A 23,806-nucleotide genomic window follows, 5' to 3' on the forward strand; every position below is an offset into this window, starting at 1 on the left:
TCTTCTGGTCTTCTTGAACTTGCAGGATCCAGGCGAAGGTTCCTGGAATGAAACGCAAAGCGGAGTGAAGAAAAGCAAAGTCAAAGTTTGGATTCTGGAAGTTCGGATCGGGATGGTTTGATGGAAGGAGGGGGGGAGGGAGGGGGGCAGGGAGAGAGGAGGTGTGTCGGACATGAAGGAAGGCTGGAGGAGGGAGGGGTCTGGCGAGGACGCGGCCCTTCTTAATGTATTTGTCCGAATAAAAACAGATTTTTTTCCAGTTCAGAATTCCTTTTTTCGTGCGTATATTTCCTGGATCGGTCCGGACTGCGAGCTCGGCTCGTCGGCGTTCGTCTCCCCGGTTTATTTTTTGAAGCTTTGAGATGTTTTCAGTGAGGTGCCAGCACCCAGATGGGTGTTTTAGACTTGAATAACCCCTGCCCACCCAGTGCATTGTGGGAGGTCAGGATCTCCTCCAGCCGGATTTTTTTTTCTTCCTTTTCCCGCTCGTGAACAGTAGCGAGGAAGATGAGCTCCTCGCTACGTTTATCCTAGGAATGTTTTTAGCTGTATCGTGATTTTTGTTTTTCTTTTTTTTTCTCTTCCTTCTCTGATCGTACCTGAAGCGTCGAGCTCGTTTTCCTCGGGGATCTGGTCGTGCCCCCACGTCTGAGGAGGGGGGAGGGGGGTGGGGCTGTACTAAAAATCTTCATCGCTTCTGAGTAACTGTAGCTAGAAACATCTAGGAATCTTTCAGCAGACAAAACTCATTAACCACATGAACGTCGTTTACACTCTTCATCGGAACATGTGTATTATTCTTCAGCAGGCGGAGGGAAAACAAGCGTGCGCGTGGAGCCCACGTCTTCTTGACGCTGCCGCTCCATGTGACTTTGGAAAACTCTTCAAGCATTTGTTTGTAATGCAAGTTTAATTGTGAATGATCAACTTCTTCATACTTCAATTGTGACGATGAAAAGCTCCCAGCTGGGAGTCGTGTTTGTGGAATGCATTGTGAGATGTAAACAGTTATCAATAAAGCTTCTAGACGAAGACGGCCCCGCCTCCTCGTTCCTGTCAATCAAGTTCAGAAATATTGACGTGAAGAAATACCATCAACTGGTCATGAGAACCGGGCAGAGTGACCCCTCCCCGTTGACGTTCCAAACAGGAAGTACCTGCTGGCTCCAAGAAATTCCCATAGAATAAACAGTAACTCAGTCAATCTATTGGTCAGAATAACCATTCTTACTGAAAACATTTTTTATAACATGTTCTCGATTTTCTTTATTTCAAGTCATAAGCTGACCAGATGCCTCAAACGTATGTGTTGAATGTTGCAAACGTTTAATAGATTTTGTGTAGCCTGCTTCCAGGTGGTCGGGGTGTGGACTTCCAACAAGCTCACTCCTGAATTCAGTTTTCATGTCCTCCTGACCACCAGCATGGTAAATGAGCCATCACCTCCAAAACATGAGGGCTTTTCCAAATGTGAAGGGGTGGGGCTCCGGGAATTGTAGTGATTGGACTTTTTAAAAAAGTTTAGACAAAATGTGTGTCCTCTGGTAGTTAGGACGGTATTAAGCCAATGGATCAAACATGAGATGTTTAACCCTTGTGCTATCCTAGGCACTTAACCTTTTTTCTTCAATGATTTGTGATCTTCACTGGTGTCCATGGATTACATGAAATCTTTCCACCTTTATCCACCTTTGTCATGGTAGGGAGAACGCGTCAATGGAAGGGTGGGGTCATCTAAGATAGCACAAGGGTTAATGCATCAAGCAGCTGTTGATCAAATAAAACAGTAAAGCCTCATGGATGCCAGATCTGAATGAGATCCAGATGTAGAACTCAGCGCTTCAGAAAAAGTAAGAAGCAATCCTAGTTTACCAAATGGCAACCTTTGGTTCCCTGTAGGAGCGTTTGGCATCCAACACCTTCAGACGAGTTCTGCAGAACTCTTTCCCACAGAGAGATGTAAACGGGTGTGTGACGAGTCAGATTTATTCTTCACAAACGGACACGTTTCACAACAGCTAATATTCATCGCAGAAATCATCCACACGTCACATCAGGCAGAAATGACACCAATATGTTCCTTTAAATATTCTTTTACCATCAAAGCTTTGGGTGTTTTTCCAAACAAAAAGCAGCAGCAAAGCAAAACACGTTCTTTTTTTCCGTTCATCCAAGATGAACAATCTCTCTTTGTAGCACCAGACAGAGTACAACATAAGTCCAAGAATGGCTTCCAAATAAAAGAACCAATTGAAAATACAGAGTATGAAATCCCCCACAGCTCGGAGGTAAATTAGGAAACGAGGAGAACGATTCAAAAAGGCACTTCTGTCTGACGATGATCAGATGCAGCAGTTCTCCAGCAGAGGGAGCTGCAGATTTGCTTTCGACAGTTCAGGAAGTTTCTGGAAACATGAAGCTAAAACAGTCAGAGCTAACTTTTTTTCTTTTGTCAATGAAGATGCTGTTTTCATCAAACACAGATCAACTTTTCTGAGGCAGCCGGATCAGTCCGTCTTCAGTGTTGGCGGGTCGTCCGGTGAAACTTCTGGATTCTTTCTAGGGAAGCGGGAGTTTCAGAGGTTTTCAGATGAACCCTTGTGCTATCCTATGGGGTCCAGATGACCCCACCCTTACATTGACGTGTTATCCTTACTATGATAAAGGTGGAGAGGATTTCATGTAATCCATGGACACCAGTGAAGATCACATATCATTGAAGAAAAAGGTTCAGCGCACTGTCTAGTGGGTCTAGATGACCCCACTCCCAATGTTAAAGCACAAGGGTTACATGAACTGGACCTGCAGGTGAAAGCTCAAGAGGGTTTTTTTAATCAAACAAAATATAAAAGTTACATCTATATAAAATTCCAATAGTAAAAAAATATGTATATATTTTTTAAAGTATATTTTGTATCTTAAAACTACATTTTATTAAAAGTAAATATGAAAATGGGAGTTTAATCCAGATTCTGGTTGGATTTGTAGAAAACAGCATCTTCTGGAGAATTTTCTAAAAAGCTATGGTAGCAGGAGAGGATGGGAAGTGTCCTTAATATCTGTTTTTTTCCCCCGCATGATCCTGAAAGGCCTTTCAGGGTTCAGGGAGCTGCTCTTGCTTTCTCGCCGTCTGGATAGCGGTGAGGCCTGCGTGTGATGGGTGGGGTCCGCTGTGTGCTTGTGGAATAGCAAACTAAAGGAACAGATTTGTAAACAGTAAAGACACAAAGTGTTGAGGTGAGCGCTCGTGTTGGCGCCCCACTGTGAAGGCCTGTTTGAAGGTCAGAGTGTGCAGGGGTAGATCCGCGTCATCTCCAGCCCTTCCCTCTGGGGGGGCGCTGCAGTTTCCCCGCTCTGTCAAAGTTGAAGCCCCCGGAGTGGGTTGTAAACATTTTCTCAGGCCGTTTGTGTTTGTTAAACCGTGGAGGCTCTTTGTGATGACTCTCATTCCGCTTGGCGGTGCTGTTAAGGCGCTTCGGGTCTCAGTGTTTACAGACATTTCCACACAAACATGCTGGAAAAGAAAGGAGAGAAAAAACACACTTGGATGGAGTTCAATTTGTCATGGAGGATCTTGCGTTCTTGAGAAGGATTGTACCTGCAGTCGTCGAGTCCCGCGCTGATCACAAACTTGTCATCGTGGGAGAAGCGGATGTTGGTCACATGAGGCGAGTGGCCGAGGTAACGCCTGTGTTTGGCCTGAAATCAGAAATTCTTTGGTATCACACTTAAATTTTAGTAAGATGACTGTCAGCTTAGGATTTGAACTGCAGACCTACCAACACACAGTTGGTGTTTACAGACCCACCACAAAGAAAAGCGTGTTTTGGTGTTTTTAACATGTTCCTCATGGAGAACAAATATTAAGAAAATTAAGCTTCAAATTCCCTTTGTGAGTATTTCTTTATTCAAACCGCTGTGCGAAAAAAACTCAGAGGTGAATTTCTAATAAACTACTGCCGCTCTGCAGAAACAACGTCCTAGAGAAGAACACAGGTTTGTGGATTTTGGCTAAAACCAGCATAATCCTAATGAAAAGACCACTGGGAACGCTTTAACAACAGATCAGAAGATGATCGGATCACTTTGGTCGGATCTACGATTCCAAGCCATGGAAATTTCCCAGAAGTCTCAGCGAAAAACTATTGTGTGTCAATGCTCACCAAATATTGACCACAATGCATTGCGTTTAACCCTTGTGCTATCTTAGATGACACCACCCCCCTTGCATTGACGTGTTATTCCTACCATGACAAAGGTGGATAAAGCTGGAAAGATTTCATATAATCCATGGACACCAGTGAAGATCACAAATCATTGAAGAAAAAAAGTTCAGCGCACTGTCTAGTGGGTCTAGATGACCCAACTCCCAATGTTAAAGTGCCTAGGATACCACAAGGGTTACATAATAAAAGTAGGGAGTTATTATTTTAAAATTCAGGATGCTCCCACACTATATAGTCTTTTAGATGTTAGGGACTAGAGAGGGAATTTGGACATAATCCAAGTGTTATGAAATGTGACGTAATGGCCGTCGTGTCAGGCTAAATTGCTGATGCTGTCTGGGAGGAAGCTTTAGAGGACCGGACTGGGCGGACCTGCTCTAGTGTAATGGTGCCTTTCAGCTTATAGTGACATTCATGCTGAGATTTTCCCCTTCTTGTGGTTTTAATCCTAAATACAATTATTTTCTAGGTTTTTGCAAAAGCAATTTAAAAAAAAAAAAAAAAAAAAGGAGGTGCTCTTTATTTAAGAATCTTATTATATAATTATTTAAGGTTACCAAATATCCGAGCAGTTTCAACAATGGTGAGAAACGTACAAACTTCTCTGTGCACGGAAAGTCAAAGAGTTTGACCAATCCAAAGTCGTCTCCGGTTACGATGTTCTGGCCGGCGTGGGACACGCATGCGCAGGTCACATCAGTTTTTTCTGCGTTACGTGGCCAAATTCCCCAAACTTCATCTCCCAGAATGCTGTGCACACAAACAGAAATCACAGTCACAGCACTGAACTGGACCAACAGACGCGATCAGTAATGACTCGGACTCAGAGATCAAACTGTTACCTGGTCCACGTGGCCCAGGTGATCCTGTCAATGGCCCCCTGATCGCTGATCAGCTTCCCTGAAGGAACCTCAAACACCTGCCGCTTGTAGGCTCCTGTGGACACCTGAGCGCACAGAACTCTGTCAGCGTGGGCCACAACTGTGACCTCCGGCAGACCCGACACCTCACAGAACCAGAGTGAACCCTGTTCTGTTTGGTAGATTTAAGATCATGAATATGAGAAATAATTAGAAAAACATATGTGTGACATAATCACTGCCTCCTGATTGGTTGGAGACCTTGTCAATCAATCTCTTCACTGCAGATTCTCCTGTACAGAAACATGCAGCTCTCCAAATCGACACGTCTTCCATCACTATCAGATCTTTGTTTTAGTCTATAGAAATATTTTTCTATGAAGGTTTGAACTTTGAGTTTTTAAACAAGAGAGAACAAGGGAACGCTGTGTTTTAATGATTAAAAACACAAACAAGGAGTTTAGGAAATAGAATGAATATGGTGGTGAATTATTACTACCACATAAAATTGTAAATCCATTTGCACTAGATTCTGTGTAATTTAATTCTGATACTATGGATCTAACCTTTGACAACACAAAGTGCTGAAACCCCACCTAAGCGAATGCTGAGTCATTTTTCAGGCCCAGGAGTACATGTGACAGGAAAGCGGCATTTAGTGTGTGTGTGTGTGTGTGAAGAAATGCCGGTGTGTGTTGTGTACTTGTATGTAGGAGCTGTCTGCAGAGAAGTCCAGCTGCAGGATGAAGGCCGGGATGTCGCTGCAGTAAACCAGCCGGGTCAAACTCGGGCCTGCGCTCATGTCGTACACATCCACCGTGTTCTCCACAGAACCCACCGCCATCAACCGCTGGTCTGGACTGAAGCTGCACACAAAGCCAGATATGGATACTGTCACTCCATCCATCCACCCACCTAAAACCCCCCCTTGGGCTCATAACAGACTGCTGACCTGTAGCTGGGATAGGCTCCAGCGCCTATCCCAGCTACAGGTCAGCAGTCTGTTGTGAGGCCACACACACACATTCACAGCTAGGGACACTATAGAGACATCAATGAACCTATGAAGGATGTTTTTGGACAGTGGAATGGCCTGGAGTGTCCAGAGAAAACCCACTTAAGCATGAGGAGAACATTCAAAGTCCACACAGAGACGTCCCAGTCGGGATTCAAACTAGGGCCTTTTCGCTGGGAGGCAAGGGCGCTAGCCACTCCCCCGCCGTGCCGCCCTTCTCATCACTCCTCCTGGTGATTTTTCTTCACTTCAGTTAAACCGAGACACGTCAGTGCTTTCCCTCTCAGCCGTCTCCTACCGGATGTCCTGAAGGGCGACGCTTCGATCCCGTTTTTTCGTCCACATCTTGAGAGAGTTGGCGAGGAGGATGAGAAACTCGCCGTTCTTCATCCCTACTGCCAGCATTTCTCCATCGGCGCTGTAGCTGGCGCAGCGGGCAGGATGACCAACACACACTTTGTTCAGCAGTTTCTGAGCAGAGCAACAGAAAAGGTGGTTTTGTTGTTTTTCCGTTTCGTTTACTTTCAACAGTTGTGTTGTTGAGTTCACCAGATTGTTTTCTCTCTGTCTAAAATAGTTGGAACTAGCTGAAGTTGCATTTTCTTCTCCCTCAGATCCCATCAGAGACTGCGGTCTGATGGAAGAGATCAGAGGCGATGGGAGCAGATGAGGCTGCAACACCGTCATACCTTGTCGGCGAGGTCCCACAGCCTGATGGTGGCGTCGTTGCTGGCGGTGACGCAGAGGTCTTTGGCGGGATGAGCAGCCAGACCCCAGATTCCTCCGGGGGCGTGGCTGTCCAGGAGCAGATTGGAAGCCGCGTTCTTCTCCCCCACTTCGATGATCTCCCCGTCCTTTGTCCCTACCAGGATCTTACCCTGAACGGATGAAGAGGTGTGGGTGAACTGAGACGCCTCATGAAGGTGGAGGAGGAAGATGAGCGGCCTCACCTTGCTTCTGCAGACGGATCGTACGCACTCCACCTGCTGACCCGTCTCTAGCTGGAACGCTCGGCAGCGCTTCATCTCCTGGTCCCAGAGCTTCACCGCACCGCCTTCCTTGGTCCTGATGAACAAACACACAAACATCACATCCCTGATGATAAAAAACCCACAACCATTAGACAAGAGAAACATCTGGAAGCTGCAGTTCGTCACAAGGCCTCCAGACTTATGGATGCCTCACTCACGGCCGCTCTTTTCCTCCGGTGACGATGAGGCCGTCTCTCAGGGTGGTGTACATGGCGAACACCGGGCCTGTGTGAGCCTTTGCCACCACCCTCAGCAGGTAATGATCCTTCCACACGTACACGTCCCCGTTGATGGCTCCTGTGAACGTCAGGTTGTTCTAGAATGGAGCGGAGACCCAAACCCAACTGTTAATCTGACCCGCTTCCCCAATACAGACACTCAACTTCTTCCTTGTCCTCAAATGACATCTTTGCTTTTAAAAAAATGCCGCTGCCAACAATCAGTGTTTGCTTCATTTCAGTGCAGTTATGTTGAAGGTAGTAGTTTTTCTCTAAGTTTAGCATAATTTGTGATAATGTAATCTGTTTGTTAAAATAAACTCAAGATAATCTGGTTTACTAGAATGAGATGGACTGAAATAATCTTGAATTATTTGGCCCACAACAACTGCAAATTTTATTTATTTTTCTGATTTCTTTGATAAAGACCCACCCTGATGAAAGGAGTGTTTTTGGTGTTTTTAACATGTCCTTGTGGCGTTTTTCTGATGATGGAGGACATGCATAAATTAAACTTAAAGTAGCATTTCTGAGTATTTCTTTATTTAAATGATTATGAATCAGGAGCAGACGAAAAACATGCAGTTTAAAAAAGATTTTATTTATTACATAGAAAATACATTGGGCGCGGCCACAAGCTCCCTGCACCACTCCATTCTGATGCATCTATTTGTAGACAACTAGATCCGTGCACATCTTTATTTTCTTCGTCTGAGCTGGAATCTGGCTCAAAACTGTACGACTGGATGGCTCCAGTCTTGCTCGGCATTTTTGTTGCACTGGAGAGCCTGTAAATGGAGAGCAGGGGAAGGGGCAGCCAAACCTGCCAATAGTCTCACCCATAACTCAGAGGCGAACTTCTAATTAACTACTGCTATGTTCTAGAATACATCATAACTTTATTGATTTTGGCAAAAAACGGCATCATCATGATTATCCCTTGTGCTATCTTAGATGACCCCACCCTTACATTGACATGTTCTCCCTACCATGATAAAGGTGGATAAAGGTGGAAAGATTTCATGTAATCCATGGACACCAGTGAGGTTCAGAAATCATTGAAGAAAAAAGGTTCAGAGGACTGTCTAGTGGGTCTAGATGACCCAACTCCCAATGTTAAAGTGCCTAGGATAGCACAAGGGTTAAAACACCACTGGGAACGCTTTTACAACAGATCAAAAGATGAGCAAAGTGCAACTTTAAAGTGAAGCTTTGGTGCAAATTCAATTCTATGCTGGGTTTCTGATCTTCAGTCTGAGCCAATACCTTATGTTCTCACTTTCCTCACAGCCAATCCCAATCAAATTCCTGCCTTTAAATTTATTAAAATTTGTTTCTCTACATCCCAGACATTTTGCCAGCCCACCTCTACCCCGTTCTCCTGGCTCTTCGATTTGGCGCAGTCTGGCCTCAACCACCGTAAGCGTCTGGGCTCTGGGCTGGGGTCTCTTCACAGGGTCAGGACCGATGACCATACTTCAATATAAAATCTTTCAATCCCATTTTCAAGAGCTCTCCTTATGGAAATGATAATTCCTGCCTTTGCCAGGCTCCCAAACTACTTCAGATTAAATCTGATTCTCTTACATATTCACTCATTTTTTAAATTTTCATTCCAAAAACAATCACACTATAATTATTTAGAATAAGTTTTTTTAAATACCGTAACTAAACTCAAAAAAAAAATATATATATATATATATATATATATATATATATATATATAGAAAATCACTTTTTTGTCCAACAGCAAAATTAATCTTTTCCTGGAATCCATTTTGTGTTTTGTGAGTAAAGATCAATATGAATGAATGGATTGCTTTTACAAATCCAGTTAGTGGAAAATCTGAAAAGTTTCTGTGGACTCACGGCTCCATAGGCGATGGACAGCATGGTCTGCATCCTGCCGTCTTCCACTGTGCCCACCACACCCTTCTTGTGCATTAGTGCTCCACCAGCCAACGTCCAAAACTTTACGTGTTTGATTCCCACAGACACAAACTGAGAGTCCGAATCCGGCCGAAATTCCACCACAAAGATCCGGTCTGGGTGTCCCGCTCTGCTGCAAACTTTGGATCCTGCAGAGAAAATCTCCTTAGTCACAGATGTTTAGACCCCAACACATCCGAATGCTGTCCGTTTCCTTAAAAAGACAGCGTCACACATGTAAACATCAGCATCAACATCAGGCTGACCCTCCTGCCAACGCCACACGTTGATGGTGTGTTCGGGGTCCACTCCAACTGACAGCAGCAGCTTCCCTGTGGCGCTGAAGTTTACGTAGCCAACAGCTTTGGCGTGCGGACAGCGGAGGATAGACAGGGTCTGCTTGCTCATGGCGTCCCACACATGGATAGAGGGAGTCGTCCCTGCATGAAGATGAGCTCTACTTTAGATTTTCATGGAGAAACTTCACACAAAGGACAACAAAAGAATTTTTGAGGGCCATTTATCCATCAACTGTCCTATCAGCTTCTATGGATAATCCCTGTAACCCTTGTGCTATCCTAGGCACTTTAACATTGGGAGTGGGGTCATCTAGACCCACTAGACAGTGCTCTGAACCTTTTTTCTTCAATGATTTGTGATCTTCACTGGTGTCCATGGATTACATGAAATCTTTCCACCTTTATCCACCTTTGTCATGGTAGGGAGAACACGTCAATGTGAGGGTGGTGTCATCTAAGATAGCACAAGGGTCAAAGGCTGTGTCACACAGCCACTACCTACATTTTTGCACATATTACACGGAGGAAAACTGGTCATGAATGAATATACGTGGAAAAAGTAACAAAAGTGGTGGACTTTACATGAATTTTTCACAGATGAATCACAAATGAACCACATTAAAATTCACAGAAGAAGTACAAATAAACCATGCAAAGAACATGTAAATCAACGTAGAACATGACCTGTTTGTGATTATTCCTCTGCTTATATACAATTTATTAGTGATTCATGATTCATTAGTGATTTAGGGCAGCTGTGGTGCAGTGGAAGGGAGGTCGACCTCCGATTGGAAGATTGCAGGTTCAATTTCCGCCTTGTCCTTGTGCAAGACACTGAACCCCACCTTGCCTTTGGTGGAGGGTTGGCGCCAGTGTTCGCCAGCGGAGCCACCATCATTGTGTGAATATGCGTGTGTGAAAGGGTAAATGGGTTTGTGGCTTTGGGCGTTTGAGGATGATAGAAAAGCACTATGCAAGTATACGACATTTACCATTGGTCAAAAACGTAATTTCAACGTAATATGTGCACCGTACATGCGATATAAAAGTTATACATCGGTGGTAGATACGTGAAAAGTCCATTAGAAATACTTGAAATGGTCGTTGAAAGCCACAAATTTGCATATGAATCCTGCAAAAATAAGGATTTCTTTAAGGAACGTGTATGATAATGAAATAGAGTCTCAGAAATGTGTGTATCAAATATGATATGAATGGTTACAGGGTTAAGAAACAAAAGAACATACCGATCTGTCCCGTCGCTATGATGTTCTTAAATTTAGGGTGCTGGTTGACCGTCAGACACAGGATGTCATCTGTGTGCTCCAGGTAGAAACTCTGAGTTCCTGCAAAACACAAATGCATCATTTTATCTGGAGAGTTGCAGGTTTGAGTATTCCTGTATCTCTTTAAGGTTTTGGTTACCAGTGGTTAGACTGTGGACGATGGCAGTAGCAGCAGTGTGGAAGACGATGTCAGATCCTTCGTTCAGGTAGTGCAGGTTGTTCCGACAGTCGAAGCCCCGGAAACCAAACACATGATCCAGCACCAGGTCCTGCAGTCAGAGGAAGACAATGAAACGGGACGAAGACGAGATGGGGAGACAGTTGAAGAACACAACAGGCAGACAGACCTCCACCACCCTCTTCTTTTTGGTCACGTTGTTCTTTTGGAGCTTCTCAGGTTGTGGGGCTGCTCGGCTCACAGGAGGCCTGAAAAACCAAAACGTGTCAAATATTTCAAGTAATAAAATGATCCAGACACAAAGAACTAATGTGATTATTTTTAATTTTAGACAGATAAAAAAACAGCTGGGGGGCAAAAAAAATATTTAGTCAGCCACTAATTGCTCACCAACTTAAAAACACGAGAGAGGCCTGTAATTTTCATCATAGGTAAACCTCAACTATAAGAGACAAAATGAGATAAGAAATCCAGAAAATTACATTGTCTGATTTTTAAAGAATTTATTTGTAAATGATGGTGGAAAATAATTTTTTGATCAATAACGAACAAGCAAGGTTTCTGGCTCTCACAGACCTGTAACTTCTTCTGTAAGAGGATCCTCTGTCCTCCACTTGTTACCTGTATTTATGGCTCCTGTTTGAACTGGTTCTCTATATAAAAGACACCTGTCCACAACCTCAAACAGTCACACTCCAAACTCCACTATGGCAGAGACCAAAGAGCTGTCTAAGGACACCAGAAAACAAATTGTTGACCTACACCAGACTGGGAAGACTGAATCTGCAATAGGTTAGCAGGTTGGTGTGAAGAAATCAACTGTGGGAGCAATTATTAGGAAATAGAAGACATACAAGACCACTGAATCTCCCTCCATCTGGGGCTTCCAGCAAGATCTCACCCTGTGGTGTCAAAATGATCACAAGAACAGAGAGTAAAAATCCCAGAGCCACACGGGGGGATCTAGTGAATGACTTGAAGAGAGCTGGTACCAAAGTAACAAAGGATACCATAACACACTACGCCACCAGGGACTCAAATCCTCCAGTGGCAGACGTGTCCCCCTGCTAAAGCCAGTACATGTACAGGCCCGTCTAAATGTTACTAAAGAGCATTTGGATGATCCAGAAGAGGATAGGGAGAATGTCCTATGGTCCAATGAAACCAAAATAGAACTTTTTGGTAAGAGCTCTACTCGTCATGTTTGGAGCAGAAAGAATGCTAAGTTGCATCCAAAGAACACCATACCTACTGTAAAGCATGGGGGTGGAGACATCATGCTTTGGGTCTGTTTTTCAGCAAAGGGACCAGATTGACTGATCCGCCCGCGTGGGCCATGTATCGTCAGATTTTGAGTAAAAATCTCTTTCCATCATCAAAGGCATTGAAGATGAAACATGACTGGGATCTTCAGCAAGACCACGATCCCAAACACACTGATCAGGTAACAGAGGAGTGGCTTTATAAGAAGCATTTCAAGGTCCAGGAGTGATCTAGCCAGTCTCCAGATCTATACCCTGTAGAAAATCTTTAGAAGGAGTTGAAATTCTGCAGCAACAGCCCCAAAACATCACTGCTCTAGAGGAGATCTGTATGGAGGAATGGGCCAAAATACCACCAGCAGTCTGTGAAGACTTACAGAAAACATTTCACTCCTGTCATTGCCAACAAAGGGGAATATAACAAAGTATTGAATTGTACTTTTGTTATGACCAAATACATATTTCCCAGCATAATTTATAATAAAATCTTTAAAAATTAATGTTTTGCTTGCACAATTGGTGGCTGACGAAATACCTTTTTTTCAAAATACTTTTATAATTCAGATTTCCTGTGCTGTTTTGCCTGAATTAAAAGTACACCAGAGGGACAGAACCGAGGTGCAGAACTTTAAAAGACTCACCCGGAAATCTCACAAACACAAAGGTTGTGAGAACGTGACTGCAGCATCTGCAGCTCCATGACACCAAAAGGACGCCATTTTACATTCTTCCACATTTGAAAGAACCACTGATTGTATATGAGAACTGGACTGAGTGAATGTGACGTCACCCAAAGAAAATGGCGTACTTCGGGCTATAACGTAACAAACTCAATTCAGTCACCATTTTTATGTGATACGGACATCGCCATGTTGGAGACATACGTCAGTAAGCAGTAATTGTTCAAAGTGGGTCTGAGTCAGCGTTTCTATGGCAACCACTCTTTCCACTTAGGAGTGAGCTTGTTGGAAGGCCGCACCCCTACCACTTGATGGCGCCCAACACAAAATCTATCAAACAATTAGAACATTCACTGTGAGGCCACATACCTTTATTTCATACACCTCATAGGTCCATTTATAACTAGAATAACAAGTGTGATTTTTGTGGGGTATCTGAAACTCTTGCACATCTGGTCATTCCGTGTAACAGGCTAAGGGGTTTGTTTACAGTTTTGAAAAATTGGTGTCACAGGCTAGGGGAGGTTTTTTCCTTCCAATTGTTTGTTTTTGGTCTTAAGTATACTGTCCGCATGAAGCACGTACATACCATTCTTAATTTCATTTTTGCAATGCCTACACTTGTAATTTGGTTAACAAGAAAGAATAGTTTACTGTTGGTTGTCTGCAGCTCTTACTAAACTAGATTTAGGTTTACCAAAAAAAAAAACAATGTTGATTTTGTAACAAAAACACGAAAATATCTCAGAATGTGCTGTAAGACAACAATTACATTCGAGGGGTTCTGTGTGATTTAAACATCATTTTGCAGATTGTGTAAATGCTATGTCTATGTCTAAAGTGAAAAACACAAAACAAAAACAAAACAAAAGCTAAAAAAAATGCTGGAAATAGGTGAAGAATAGTTAGTGAAAATACAGAGACGTAAAACGCGAGATGTTGGTAAAGACAAAAATATGAGTTCCTGTCTGTGCATAAGACTTGTTCCATGTTTTCCATCTGCATGTGCATACCTCTCCTCAGCATTCATCTCCTTCTGCTGTTGGTGGGGTTTGTTCCCCCTCATCTCTCTCATGCTGGTGGTGCTCATCTTGGTGACGTAGTCTACGATCTTTTCTCGGGCAACATCGCTGTCGTACCCTGTAAACGCAGAATCCCATCAGCTTTCTTTGGCCTATGACTTAGCATTATGACCACACAAGAGTGCCACGCATCTAAAACTGTTGGGAACTCAAAAGGAAACTTTATTTTCCTATAATCCTTGTCCTTGAGAAGTCAGAGTCGGCTTCTTCGCATCCCGGACAAGCCCCAATTTATCAACCGGCTCATTAAAAATACTTAAAAAAAAAAAAGGAAAACTGGGAAAAGTAAAGATAATAAAGCTTACTTAAACACAGTATCAATTTTCTGATTCAACTCCAGATACAGTACATTCACGGTTATGGGTGAATAGGAATGTTTAGTGCAGGTTGTTATAAATTAAGCCAAAACCGAATTTGGGAGATTAAAGAAAATGGCTGCAAGAAAGATAAAAGGATTCCCACATTTAGCTACTCTGGAGGAGTAAAGCCAGAAGAGATTATAGGCTCCACCCCCAACCAGGAGCTATGACAGGGGGTAGGTAGATGGGGAACAACAGAAACTGACACTGGCTCATCTGAAAAAAGGCTGGAAGCTGTGTCAACCTGAACAAACAAAAGCCCAAATGCAAAAGAAGATGAGGATGAACGCAGAGTAATGTGCTTTGATATTTTTCGGTACTTCTCATAATGTGTAACCATGACAACAAGAAAGCTTTTTATAGTTATTACCAGCTGATAGGACTTTTCAAAAACCAACTACTGCTTGGACAAAGATTCTCTAATCCAGACAGGACTGAAAAATGTTTCTCTCAGCTTTCACAGGCAGTTTAGACTTCATTAGTAGATGAATGGATGATTCACTGTCAAAAATGTAAAAATGCTGTCAACCCAAATTTCTAGATTAGAAACTATTCTTCAGGGAAGCAAGAAAAAAAACTTAAACACCCTTTTGTTTTCTTTGTACTCATGTGCCAACTTCTCTGTTGCAATCAGACTAATTAAGTGTTCAGTCTCAGAAAATGTCTAAAACCGGAAAAGAAAAGACATCAGCTTTATATAAATGCAAGTGGCTAATGGAAATGTTGCTTATTTTAGAAAACATAATACAGCTATGAAATGTTCTACAACAGGAGACTTTATTGTTATAATAAGAACATGATGAATATTTTCAGAGACTTTCTGCCTAAGATATACAAAGCATGAATTTCTGTTCATTCATTTCAAACACTTGCAAAATGTAGAAAAACCTTAAAAGAAGAAAACATGGATGGATAAAAGTGTAACTCCAATATGATAACCATCATGACATTTTAATTATAAAAAACAAGTATAAAATAGTTTTTATTTGATATTTTTTTATATAATTTTATAAACTAAAATTTAAGTGTATCAGTTTGTCATTTAAAACTAGAAGTTTTTGATCCACCTTTTTAAAGGCAAACTTTAGGTTAGATTTAAGAAATGATTAAAATAAACGTGTGCTTTAGGTTTGATCAGGTATACCCAAATGTTGTTGTTAATTCATTAAAAGTACAGAGTAAAAAAAACAGAAAGGACTAACCTCCATCTTCCTCCGTGTCATCATCAGACTCCTCGCTGTCCACCAGCGGCTGGTTGTCTCGAAACACAGCTCCTTCCCGCTCTGGGTTGACTCCGCCTCCTCTTTCCCTCTTCCAGATCATCAGGGCCGTGTCGGCTCCGCCCACCGTCAACAGCATAGAGTCGTCGTGAGCCCAGCGCACGTTAGTGACCTGAGCGCAGTGGCCCACGTATCGTTTAAAACGGGCAAACTGACCCTGAGAAGACAAAAAGAACATTCTTAAGACACACGTTTACTTGGGAAGCACTTTGAGATGCTATGAAGCATGAAAAGCGCTATATAAATAAAGTTGAATTTGAATTTGAATTTACTCTTTTCTAGTTCTCTGAGTCCACATCATCAATCTTCCCCCACCATGCTGAACTACTAACTCCCAAAAGATGTTGTTTTGCTTGATTTGCTCAAAGAGTTCAGACCATAGATGTGATCAGAAACACCTGAGCAAGTGATGGTAATTAATGTCTCATAAATGACAAAGTGGTTAGAGTTTCGTACTCTGACGGGGTAGCTGAACAGTTTGAGGAAGCCGAAGTCGTCTCCAGTGGCGAGCAGCGTCCGATCAGCGGTCAGAGACGTTGCGTTGATGTCGGTGATGTCACTGTGTGTCGGCCAGATTCCCTCACAGCTGGACCCCAGAACACACGTCCAGGTGGACCAGCTGATCCGCTCCAGCTACGTACAGACAGACACAATAACACAATACATTCATACAGAACAACAATGATCTCACACATCTCAAAAATATCCATTTTTTTCCTGAAATCTTTTTTTAATTATATCAGAAGAACTGAGGAGTTTTAAGGAAAAAAAAGAATCAGATGCATTTCCACAGAAACATTTTTTTTGAAACTGATTTGATCAGAACTTAAATTGAGATTGTGGTTGCAGAAGTACTTCTGCTGTAATTTTGTTATCTTCGCAAATATTGTTTTTTAAACAGCACATCTGGCGTTTGGGATACCACAGGGCTCAGTAACAGGACCCATCCTGTTTTATCTTACTGTGTACTCTTCTTTTGGGACAGATATCTTCTATCATCTTTATGCAGATGACATTTAGTTGATTTTGTTTTTTTTAGAGGCATTGGTTGCTTAACAGTCTTCATCATTGGACCATTAAAGAGTTGCAACAATCAAACTTTTAATGGTTGAACTCAGACAAGACAGACACACCTCCGAGTTTTTGATGGTTTGTTTTCTTCCTCTGGGAGCTTCAAAGAACAGCAGCTCCTTGGCTCCTGTGTTTACCTGAAGAAGTTTACCTGTAGCACAAAAACCATTTCTCAGGTGAACATAAAAATAAGCAGACAGTATTTTGAAAGGCCACATATTTTTATTTGTAAACAGTAATTTTCTCAGCACCCCATGATTATGATGTTTAATGTTCATTTCAGGATTTTTTTTATTGAGTTTCTTAACCGCTGCCTAAGTAAAGTTACACAGAAAGTTTTTTTATCAGCTCCTGCTGAGAGGACACACCCCCTGAAGTCTGTGTTCATGTAAAATGATGCTTCGTATGCAAATTTCTCTGTTTATCAGTGAATTATAATTTCTAAATAATTAAAATTAAAAGATTAGTGTTTCTTGTCGCTTTGTAAAAATTAGAAAAATCTCTATACATTTAATTCTTACTCTACAATCCTCTGCTCGGCACTTAAGTCAGAAATAATTTAAAATATTTATCACATTTTTCTGAATTCTGTATACGTGATATCATAATCTATATGATAATATGTCCAATGGATCTGCAAATTAAGTGAAAATTCATTTAAGACTATTAGGGACCGCCTTTACATCAAACTGATTGCCAGTAATAGTTACACCTAATGGTGTCAAAATTAAATAGCAAGTTAAATCAAGTGTGTAAATGTTTAAACCACTCAGTGTGACGATATCGAAATGTTTTTTTTAAAAGGCCATCTCTTGTTCAATCTGGATTTCTTTTTATTATCCATTTATACACATTAGCTTGCAATTGAAAAACGATTTATGGCCAGGTTTTGGTCTTAAGACATCCTGGTGTTTGATGAGTAACACGACAAAAAAATTAAGATCAGTACCTCATATTCAAATCCAGTTTAATGCTCTGCAAGCCTTTTTTGGGTTAAATTCCAATCTTTTTTGTCAAATGTCGTAAAAGCTGGAGCAACAGACTCATCTGCCTGACACAGGTGAAGCTGAGGTTTGTAAACTGAAAGCTCTATGCTCCCATAGTGATGTATGCCACATCTCAGGTCAAAATGAAAGAGCAAACCCACAGGGGGCGCCGTATTACCTCGGGTGTCCCAGTCGATGTGCGTGATGTAACTAGACGCTCCTTTGCAGATCCCCACCCTCTTGGTGGTCAGCACGTTGTAGATGTCCACAAAGGTGTCATGTGACGCCACCGCCAGGTATTTACCTGAATCTAAACACACAATTTACACCGATAACAACAGAAAATAAAGCTCTACTTTTGCCTGAAATCACTATAAATGCTCCTCATTTGTGACTCAAGACAATAACGTATTCTTTTCTTTTCATTTTTGAGGCCTCACAGTGGTGATTGCAATCATCAAAGCAGAGTACACTCACTGAGCTATACTTTTTCTAGCCTAACGAAAAGATGTGAGCCGATAAACGTTGGAAAAACTTTATGTTGGCATTACCCTGATGGAGCAAAGACACTCAGATGTACTTTGTTTACCATAAAGCTTTATTTCTGTTCCAACTTAAACACATTCATCCATCAGTGAATGCCCCAACAGTGGAAAAGGACCAAATGGCGGCTGACGTCATCGAATAAAAGAGGAAATGACACAACTTTAAGCAGAAGTTGTTGTTATTTTTCTGTTTGAATACAGTGTTCCCTTCAGTGTTCACTAAATTGAGGTTCACCTATTGCAGCCTCGCTGTTTCACTGATTTTGTTCAGAGTAATGTTGCATGCCTTTTTTTGTTTTGATTTTAAGCACACTGTATTCTCCATCGCCATTGGCTGTAGACCTCGTCAATCAACTTCTCCGTGCCATCTCTCCTGTAGAGAATGCATTCAACTTGTAAAATCTACATAAATCTTTGATCACGATCCAAAGTAGAAAGTATGTAGTGAGGGCTGTTACAACCTCATTGTCTCCTTTTTTGTAAATTACCGTGTACTTTGTTTTGAAGGTTTGAAACAGAAGTTGATGAAGTTTGCGTGATTTAACACAGATCCACTCTTTGCTGAGGACTGGTTTAGTTTGTGTTTTGTTAATTTAATTAGTAAAGTACAAGTCTTTCAATCTTAAAACGACAAACATAGAAGATGGGCTGGGTGTGTAACTTCATGGTTGCCAGTTAAAATAAAGTTTTTTTCAATCGATATGGGGAAGGGTGTACTCTATGTTCTGCTTGATGATGTCTAGGCGCCATTTTGTCTTGGAGGAAGTGTATATCTATGCTTATGCACCTGGGGTGAAGCGGAGGTCAGAAATGGCGTCGCGGCGATGATGGAAACTCAGTAGATCTTCAAGAGTGTCGGCGTTCACCACCAGCACGCCACCGTCGCTCAGGCCAACCGCCAGCACTTTCCCATCGGGAGAGAAGGCACAGCAGCGACCACCTGCAGACCAAGAGACAACCATCAGGGATTTGAAAACCCCAAGTGTGGGATTCAGTAGTATCAAAATGATGCATGTCACAAGTAAAGGAGGGAAAAGAGTGAAAATATGATGATGTTTGGAGTCCAGTTTAGGTACAAACTCTTAACAAAACTTTAAAAGTTCAGGTTCAAACATGTCCGGCTTTTGTTTGTTTTTCTAAGAACCCAAGGACGCCATACATAATAGTGAAAGTAAAAAAGCATTAAAATGTACAGTAAAACGTGTACTTCAAAACAGGCCAAGGATGACAAGTTATGGGGGAAATATGCATAACATCTGCTGCAGAACTGGTGTAATATGTTGGATGGATGGTGTTTGACTAATAATTCTGGCAGCAGAGTTTTGTGGTTTTTGTGGTAAACCAAAAAGAAGGGAGTTCCAGTAATCCAGGGGGAAAGTAACAAAACTGTGCACCAGGACGGCAGTGGAATGAGGATCCCTGTCCTTAACAGCGACAAAAACATGACTGTTTAATTCACAAAATGAGAAGACTCAAGGGCCCACTTCTTTCTCTGACCTCTTTTCAGCTTGCGGACGGCCACCATGCGGTGACTGGTGGAAGTCTCCCACAGTCTCAGGGTTTTATCGTCACTGACAGTGGCACAGATCGGCAGGAGGGGGTGGGGGGCCAGACCCCAAACTTCCCCCTCCATGTGACCCTGCAGACACAAACACAGATAATTTCAAGCACATTGCACCAAAGACCAAGAGGAGATACATATACATATACATTTATATACTATTTGTAAGGGTTAATGGCCGACAAAGTGTGCATTATCACTTTTTAACGCACGCCGTGGAAGCCTGAACCGACCGACGCAAAGCAAAGTGCATTAAAAAGTAATAATGCATACTTCGAAGGCCATTAACCCGCTTAAACCATGGTCACTTAGAAAAGCAAAAAAATATTAGTCATTTTTTAGTCCTTAATTCTTTTTTTTCTGATTTCGATTGCTTTTTTCAAAAAAAGTGGACTATTTGTTATGTCATGGTAACATGACAAGGTGCCGCACCAACGTTGCAGTCATGATTCTGCGGTATAAAGGGATATATATATATATATCTGCTGATCGCCCCGATGGGTTGAATAAAGCATCAGTTCAGAGAGAAAGTTCTCCTCTTACCGCTTGCTTTTTTCCAGATGATGAAGCAAAAGGTTGTTTTAAAGAAGCCGGCGCAGTGATACAAAACATTTAGGATATGTGACCGGAACTTCTTTTTGGGGGGTGCGGTTATCACTGTGCGTTTTTACTTTTTTAATGCACACCCAGCAGGCAATCAGAATCGAGTATTCACCCAGGCCATGGTTTATATTTATGTAAATGTATACACATAAAAAAATGTGTATATCTATCGATCGATCGAAGTGTGTGTACTCATAAAAAATATGAAAATGATCAAGAATATGTTAAAAAGGGATCAGAGCATGAACAGTTTTTCTGACCAATAGAATGATTGAGTAACACAGTGCTTCTCAATTTTTTTTTTACAAGGAAGAAAATATTTAACGCCCCCCCCAACTCCCCCTACACACACACTCGCCGCGGTGACAATATATTAGTTTAGTATCTATAAAAATTGTGTAAGTATACCTAAAATTGTATCTTTTAACTCTTGTGACCCCACCCTTGCATTGACGTGTTCTCCCTAAAATAACAAAGGTGGATAAAGGTGGAGAGGATTTCATGTAATCCATGGACACCAGTGAAGATCACAAATCATTGAAGAAAAAAGGTTCAGAGCACTGTCTAGTGGGTCTAGATGACCCAACTCCCTATGGTAAAGTGCCTAGGATAGCACAAGGTTTACCATTAACAAAAGAAAATAAGCAATATAAATCCACTTTCAACAAATATTAAATTTGAATTTGTAAATATAAAAAATCTCTCATTTATTAATTAAACTAGCAACAAAAATAATTCAATCAATAAATAATATTAAGTGTAAATTGATCTGAAACATGAACACAGCAGTACCAATGTATTTAATGTTTTTAGTTTGAAGAAATAGGTAAAAAACAGTGTGCTGATTTTTTTTTCAAAATGATGGATTATTTATTTATGATCTCATAAAGTTCAGCAGTTTTACTGCATAACCTGCTGTCTTTATGTCAAATACTGACACCAACTAAACCACAGGCAGACAAAGAATACATTTATGGAAAATAAAGACTCGTCATCAAAATGTCAACAACGGTCAATAAAGAATAACATCATTAGCATTAGCTGAGTAATCTAAAGGCACGGGATGATCCTGGTGGGCAGCGCTCCGTGTGCGCCGTTCCACCTTGCAGCATCAGCCCTCTACCCCTCCCCAGGACACAGGAGCAGCTGCAGGGATGGCAGTTCACAGTTTCAGGCTGTTACAAACTCTGTGATAGAACAGATGATCGGAAACCAATAGTGGCGCGGATTTTTTTCCAAGCACTGAGCCGCTGTCACAACCGCCCCCCGTTAAATTTGCGCCCCGGGCAATGGCCATATTACCTGTGCCTAAAACTGCTACTACTGCGTGCTCCCCCTGGCATCGCATAGGGGGGCGCGCCCCACTATTTGAGAAGCACTGGAGTAACAGCTGTTTATTTCTCTGTAGAAGTTTATGGGATTTTGTTTCTTGGAGCCAGCAGGTACTTCCTGTTTGGGACCCCACGGGGGGAGGGGTCACTCAATCCAGTTCTCACATACAGTCAATGGTCAACAGGCTTGAAAATATCAACAAATTGATTTTTTTCCTACCTGCACGAGCAAGGTCATTGGTCCAGTCTTGTCAATTTCTAGAACCTCTCCATTTTTGGTTCCTACCAGGATGTGACCGTGACCCAGAGTGATGGCCCTGATGGATGGGTTGTCCTCCAGTAGCAGGCCTGCTCAAACACACACATGCACACACACAGCTAAGATGTAATGTGTTTTCGAGAGTCATTGTACCACAAGTTTTGGTCAAATTGAGTAGTTTCCTAAATAGAGATCCGATAGTTGTGCACTTTATCAGAGAATGTACTTTTGAACGGGGGTACAATGTCATGTCTCAGAATGATTGCCCTGTTTACTTTGACCAATAATGTAACCTTACAGGAAAAAAGTCAAACATCAAAAAAGCTCTGTGAACCTTTAGAGGCTGGGGAAAGCGCTGCTCTCTTGATGGCGTAGGTCTTCAAACAGCGGTCAAACATGTCGTCCCACAGTGCCACCACACCGTCCTTCCCACCTGTAACGAATCCCTAAAACCAAACAGAAAGGTTTAACAATATCTAGATCTAGGAGTAGCTGTTGGTAGAAAATAGTCTAAAGGTCAAAGCACACAACAATCAATCTAAATCATCTAAAATAATCAACAACCATCTAAAATAGCTTTAAACTACACATAGAAAGTATTAAAATGTAAATATGTTGTGTGTTCAAAGGTGGCTTCTTTGTTTTAGGTATTGAAATAATGGCACTCCCTGGCTCATTAGAGGCCAGCAACCTGGCAACATCACACTTTAGTGTTTACTGTATGGACCAGACGTTTCTGTTAAAAGAGGGCACACAATCAAAATATCAAAATCATCAATTCAACCGTGCAAAATGACACCCATCTGGAACAACCCAGACATCCTCATAAACAAAAAAATTATCCACTTCCCAGCTTGGCAAGCAGGGGGCATAAAACAACTAGAGCACATAATTATTGATAGAAGATTCATAACTCCCCAGGAACTTCAAGACAAACATGGAATATATAACTTCTTGGAATATCAGCAACTTAAATCAATTATTACTAAAAAGTTTAAATACAGAGACAACGATTTAAAGCTACCAGATGTAGTTACCACTCTGATCAATTTCTCAATGAATAAAACTCTCTCCAAAATATACAAACTTTTATGCAATTTAGATAACAATATTTCACTTCCGACAACAAAATGGGATGCGGATTTAAGCATCAGCACAGATGAAAGTTTTTGGTCAGAACTTTGTCTAAACACCTTTAAAATGACAAAAAGTCCAAATCTGCAGCTAATCCATTTCAAAACTCTTCACAGAATTTACTACACTGGACAGAGGATGTTCAAGATGGGTCTCAGTAACTCAGACATTTGTCAGCACTGTGACAGTAATCTACCCGACAATTACATGCATGCACTATGGTTCTGCACGCCTGTCCAGGCTCTCTGGCGGCAGGTATGTGCCGATCTATCAGTCTGGCTTAAGGTTTCAATCACAGCTTCACCGTTACTTTGTGTGCTTGGTGACATGAGTGCCATCGATGTAGAAGGAGGATTAGCATCTATCATTTTCATAACTCTTTGCATTGCTAAAAAAACTATTTTAATAAATTGGAAAAGCAAAAAAAATATAAATTTAAGTCAACACAGAAATCTGCTGCTTGATCATATCAGCTTGGAAAAAATGTCAGCCCAAAGTTCAAGTAACTTCGAAAGAATTCGGTCTCTCTGGTCTCCCATAGCTAACTCCGTGACTTAGGGGGTGGGGGGGGCCTGGTCGTCGCTGCTCCTTGCCCTTCTGCCGTGGGCCGG

General features: G+C 41.8%; 2 protein-coding genes across 8 annotated transcripts in view; one reads left to right on the plus strand and one right to left on the minus strand.

The window, feature by feature from the left end:
* Positions 1 to 1,036, plus strand: part of LOC101163104 (reticulon-4) — a 28,284-nt gene extending 27,248 nt beyond the window's left edge. For all 7 annotated transcript variants that reach the window (XM_020709330.2, XM_020709331.2, XM_020709332.2 and 4 more), the window contains one exon: positions 26 to 1,036. In XM_020709330.2, coding sequence (XP_020564989.1) covers positions 26 to 68 — 43 coding nt within the window. In that variant the 3' untranslated portion in view covers positions 69 to 1,036. The remainder of the gene's footprint in view (positions 1 to 25) is intronic.
* A 931-nt stretch (positions 1,037 to 1,967) lies between these two features.
* LOC101159527 (echinoderm microtubule-associated protein-like 6) overlaps positions 1,968 to 23,806 on the minus strand; it is a 62,287-nt gene continuing 40,448 nt past the window's right edge. Inside the window, exons 21-43 of the mRNA XM_023963296.1 lie at positions 22,396 to 22,507; positions 22,023 to 22,150; positions 19,805 to 19,946; positions 19,095 to 19,247; positions 17,941 to 18,072; positions 16,839 to 16,927; positions 16,162 to 16,338; positions 15,628 to 15,862; positions 13,998 to 14,124; positions 11,212 to 11,290; positions 11,004 to 11,133; positions 10,826 to 10,924; positions 9,546 to 9,719; positions 9,220 to 9,428; positions 7,291 to 7,448; positions 7,052 to 7,166; positions 6,791 to 6,979; positions 6,400 to 6,572; positions 5,790 to 5,952; positions 5,069 to 5,172; positions 4,823 to 4,976; positions 3,599 to 3,699; positions 1,968 to 3,514 (exon numbers count right to left, since the gene is read on the minus strand). Of these exons, the coding sequence (XP_023819064.1) occupies positions 3,490 to 3,514; positions 3,599 to 3,699; positions 4,823 to 4,976; positions 5,069 to 5,172; positions 5,790 to 5,952; positions 6,400 to 6,572; positions 6,791 to 6,979; positions 7,052 to 7,166; positions 7,291 to 7,448; positions 9,220 to 9,428; positions 9,546 to 9,719; positions 10,826 to 10,924; positions 11,004 to 11,133; positions 11,212 to 11,290; positions 13,998 to 14,124; positions 15,628 to 15,862; positions 16,162 to 16,338; positions 16,839 to 16,927; positions 17,941 to 18,072; positions 19,095 to 19,247; positions 19,805 to 19,946; positions 22,023 to 22,150; positions 22,396 to 22,507 (3,168 nt within the window). The 3' untranslated portion in view covers positions 1,968 to 3,489. The remainder of the gene's footprint in view (positions 3,515 to 3,598; positions 3,700 to 4,822; positions 4,977 to 5,068; positions 5,173 to 5,789; positions 5,953 to 6,399; positions 6,573 to 6,790; positions 6,980 to 7,051; positions 7,167 to 7,290; positions 7,449 to 9,219; positions 9,429 to 9,545; positions 9,720 to 10,825; positions 10,925 to 11,003; positions 11,134 to 11,211; positions 11,291 to 13,997; positions 14,125 to 15,627; positions 15,863 to 16,161; positions 16,339 to 16,838; positions 16,928 to 17,940; positions 18,073 to 19,094; positions 19,248 to 19,804; positions 19,947 to 22,022; positions 22,151 to 22,395; positions 22,508 to 23,806) is intronic.

The sequence above is a fragment of the Oryzias latipes genome, chromosome 15 (genome assembly GCF_002234675.1).
Source record: "Oryzias latipes chromosome 15, ASM223467v1".
Taxonomy (NCBI): Eukaryota; Metazoa; Chordata; class Actinopteri; order Beloniformes; family Adrianichthyidae; genus Oryzias; species Oryzias latipes.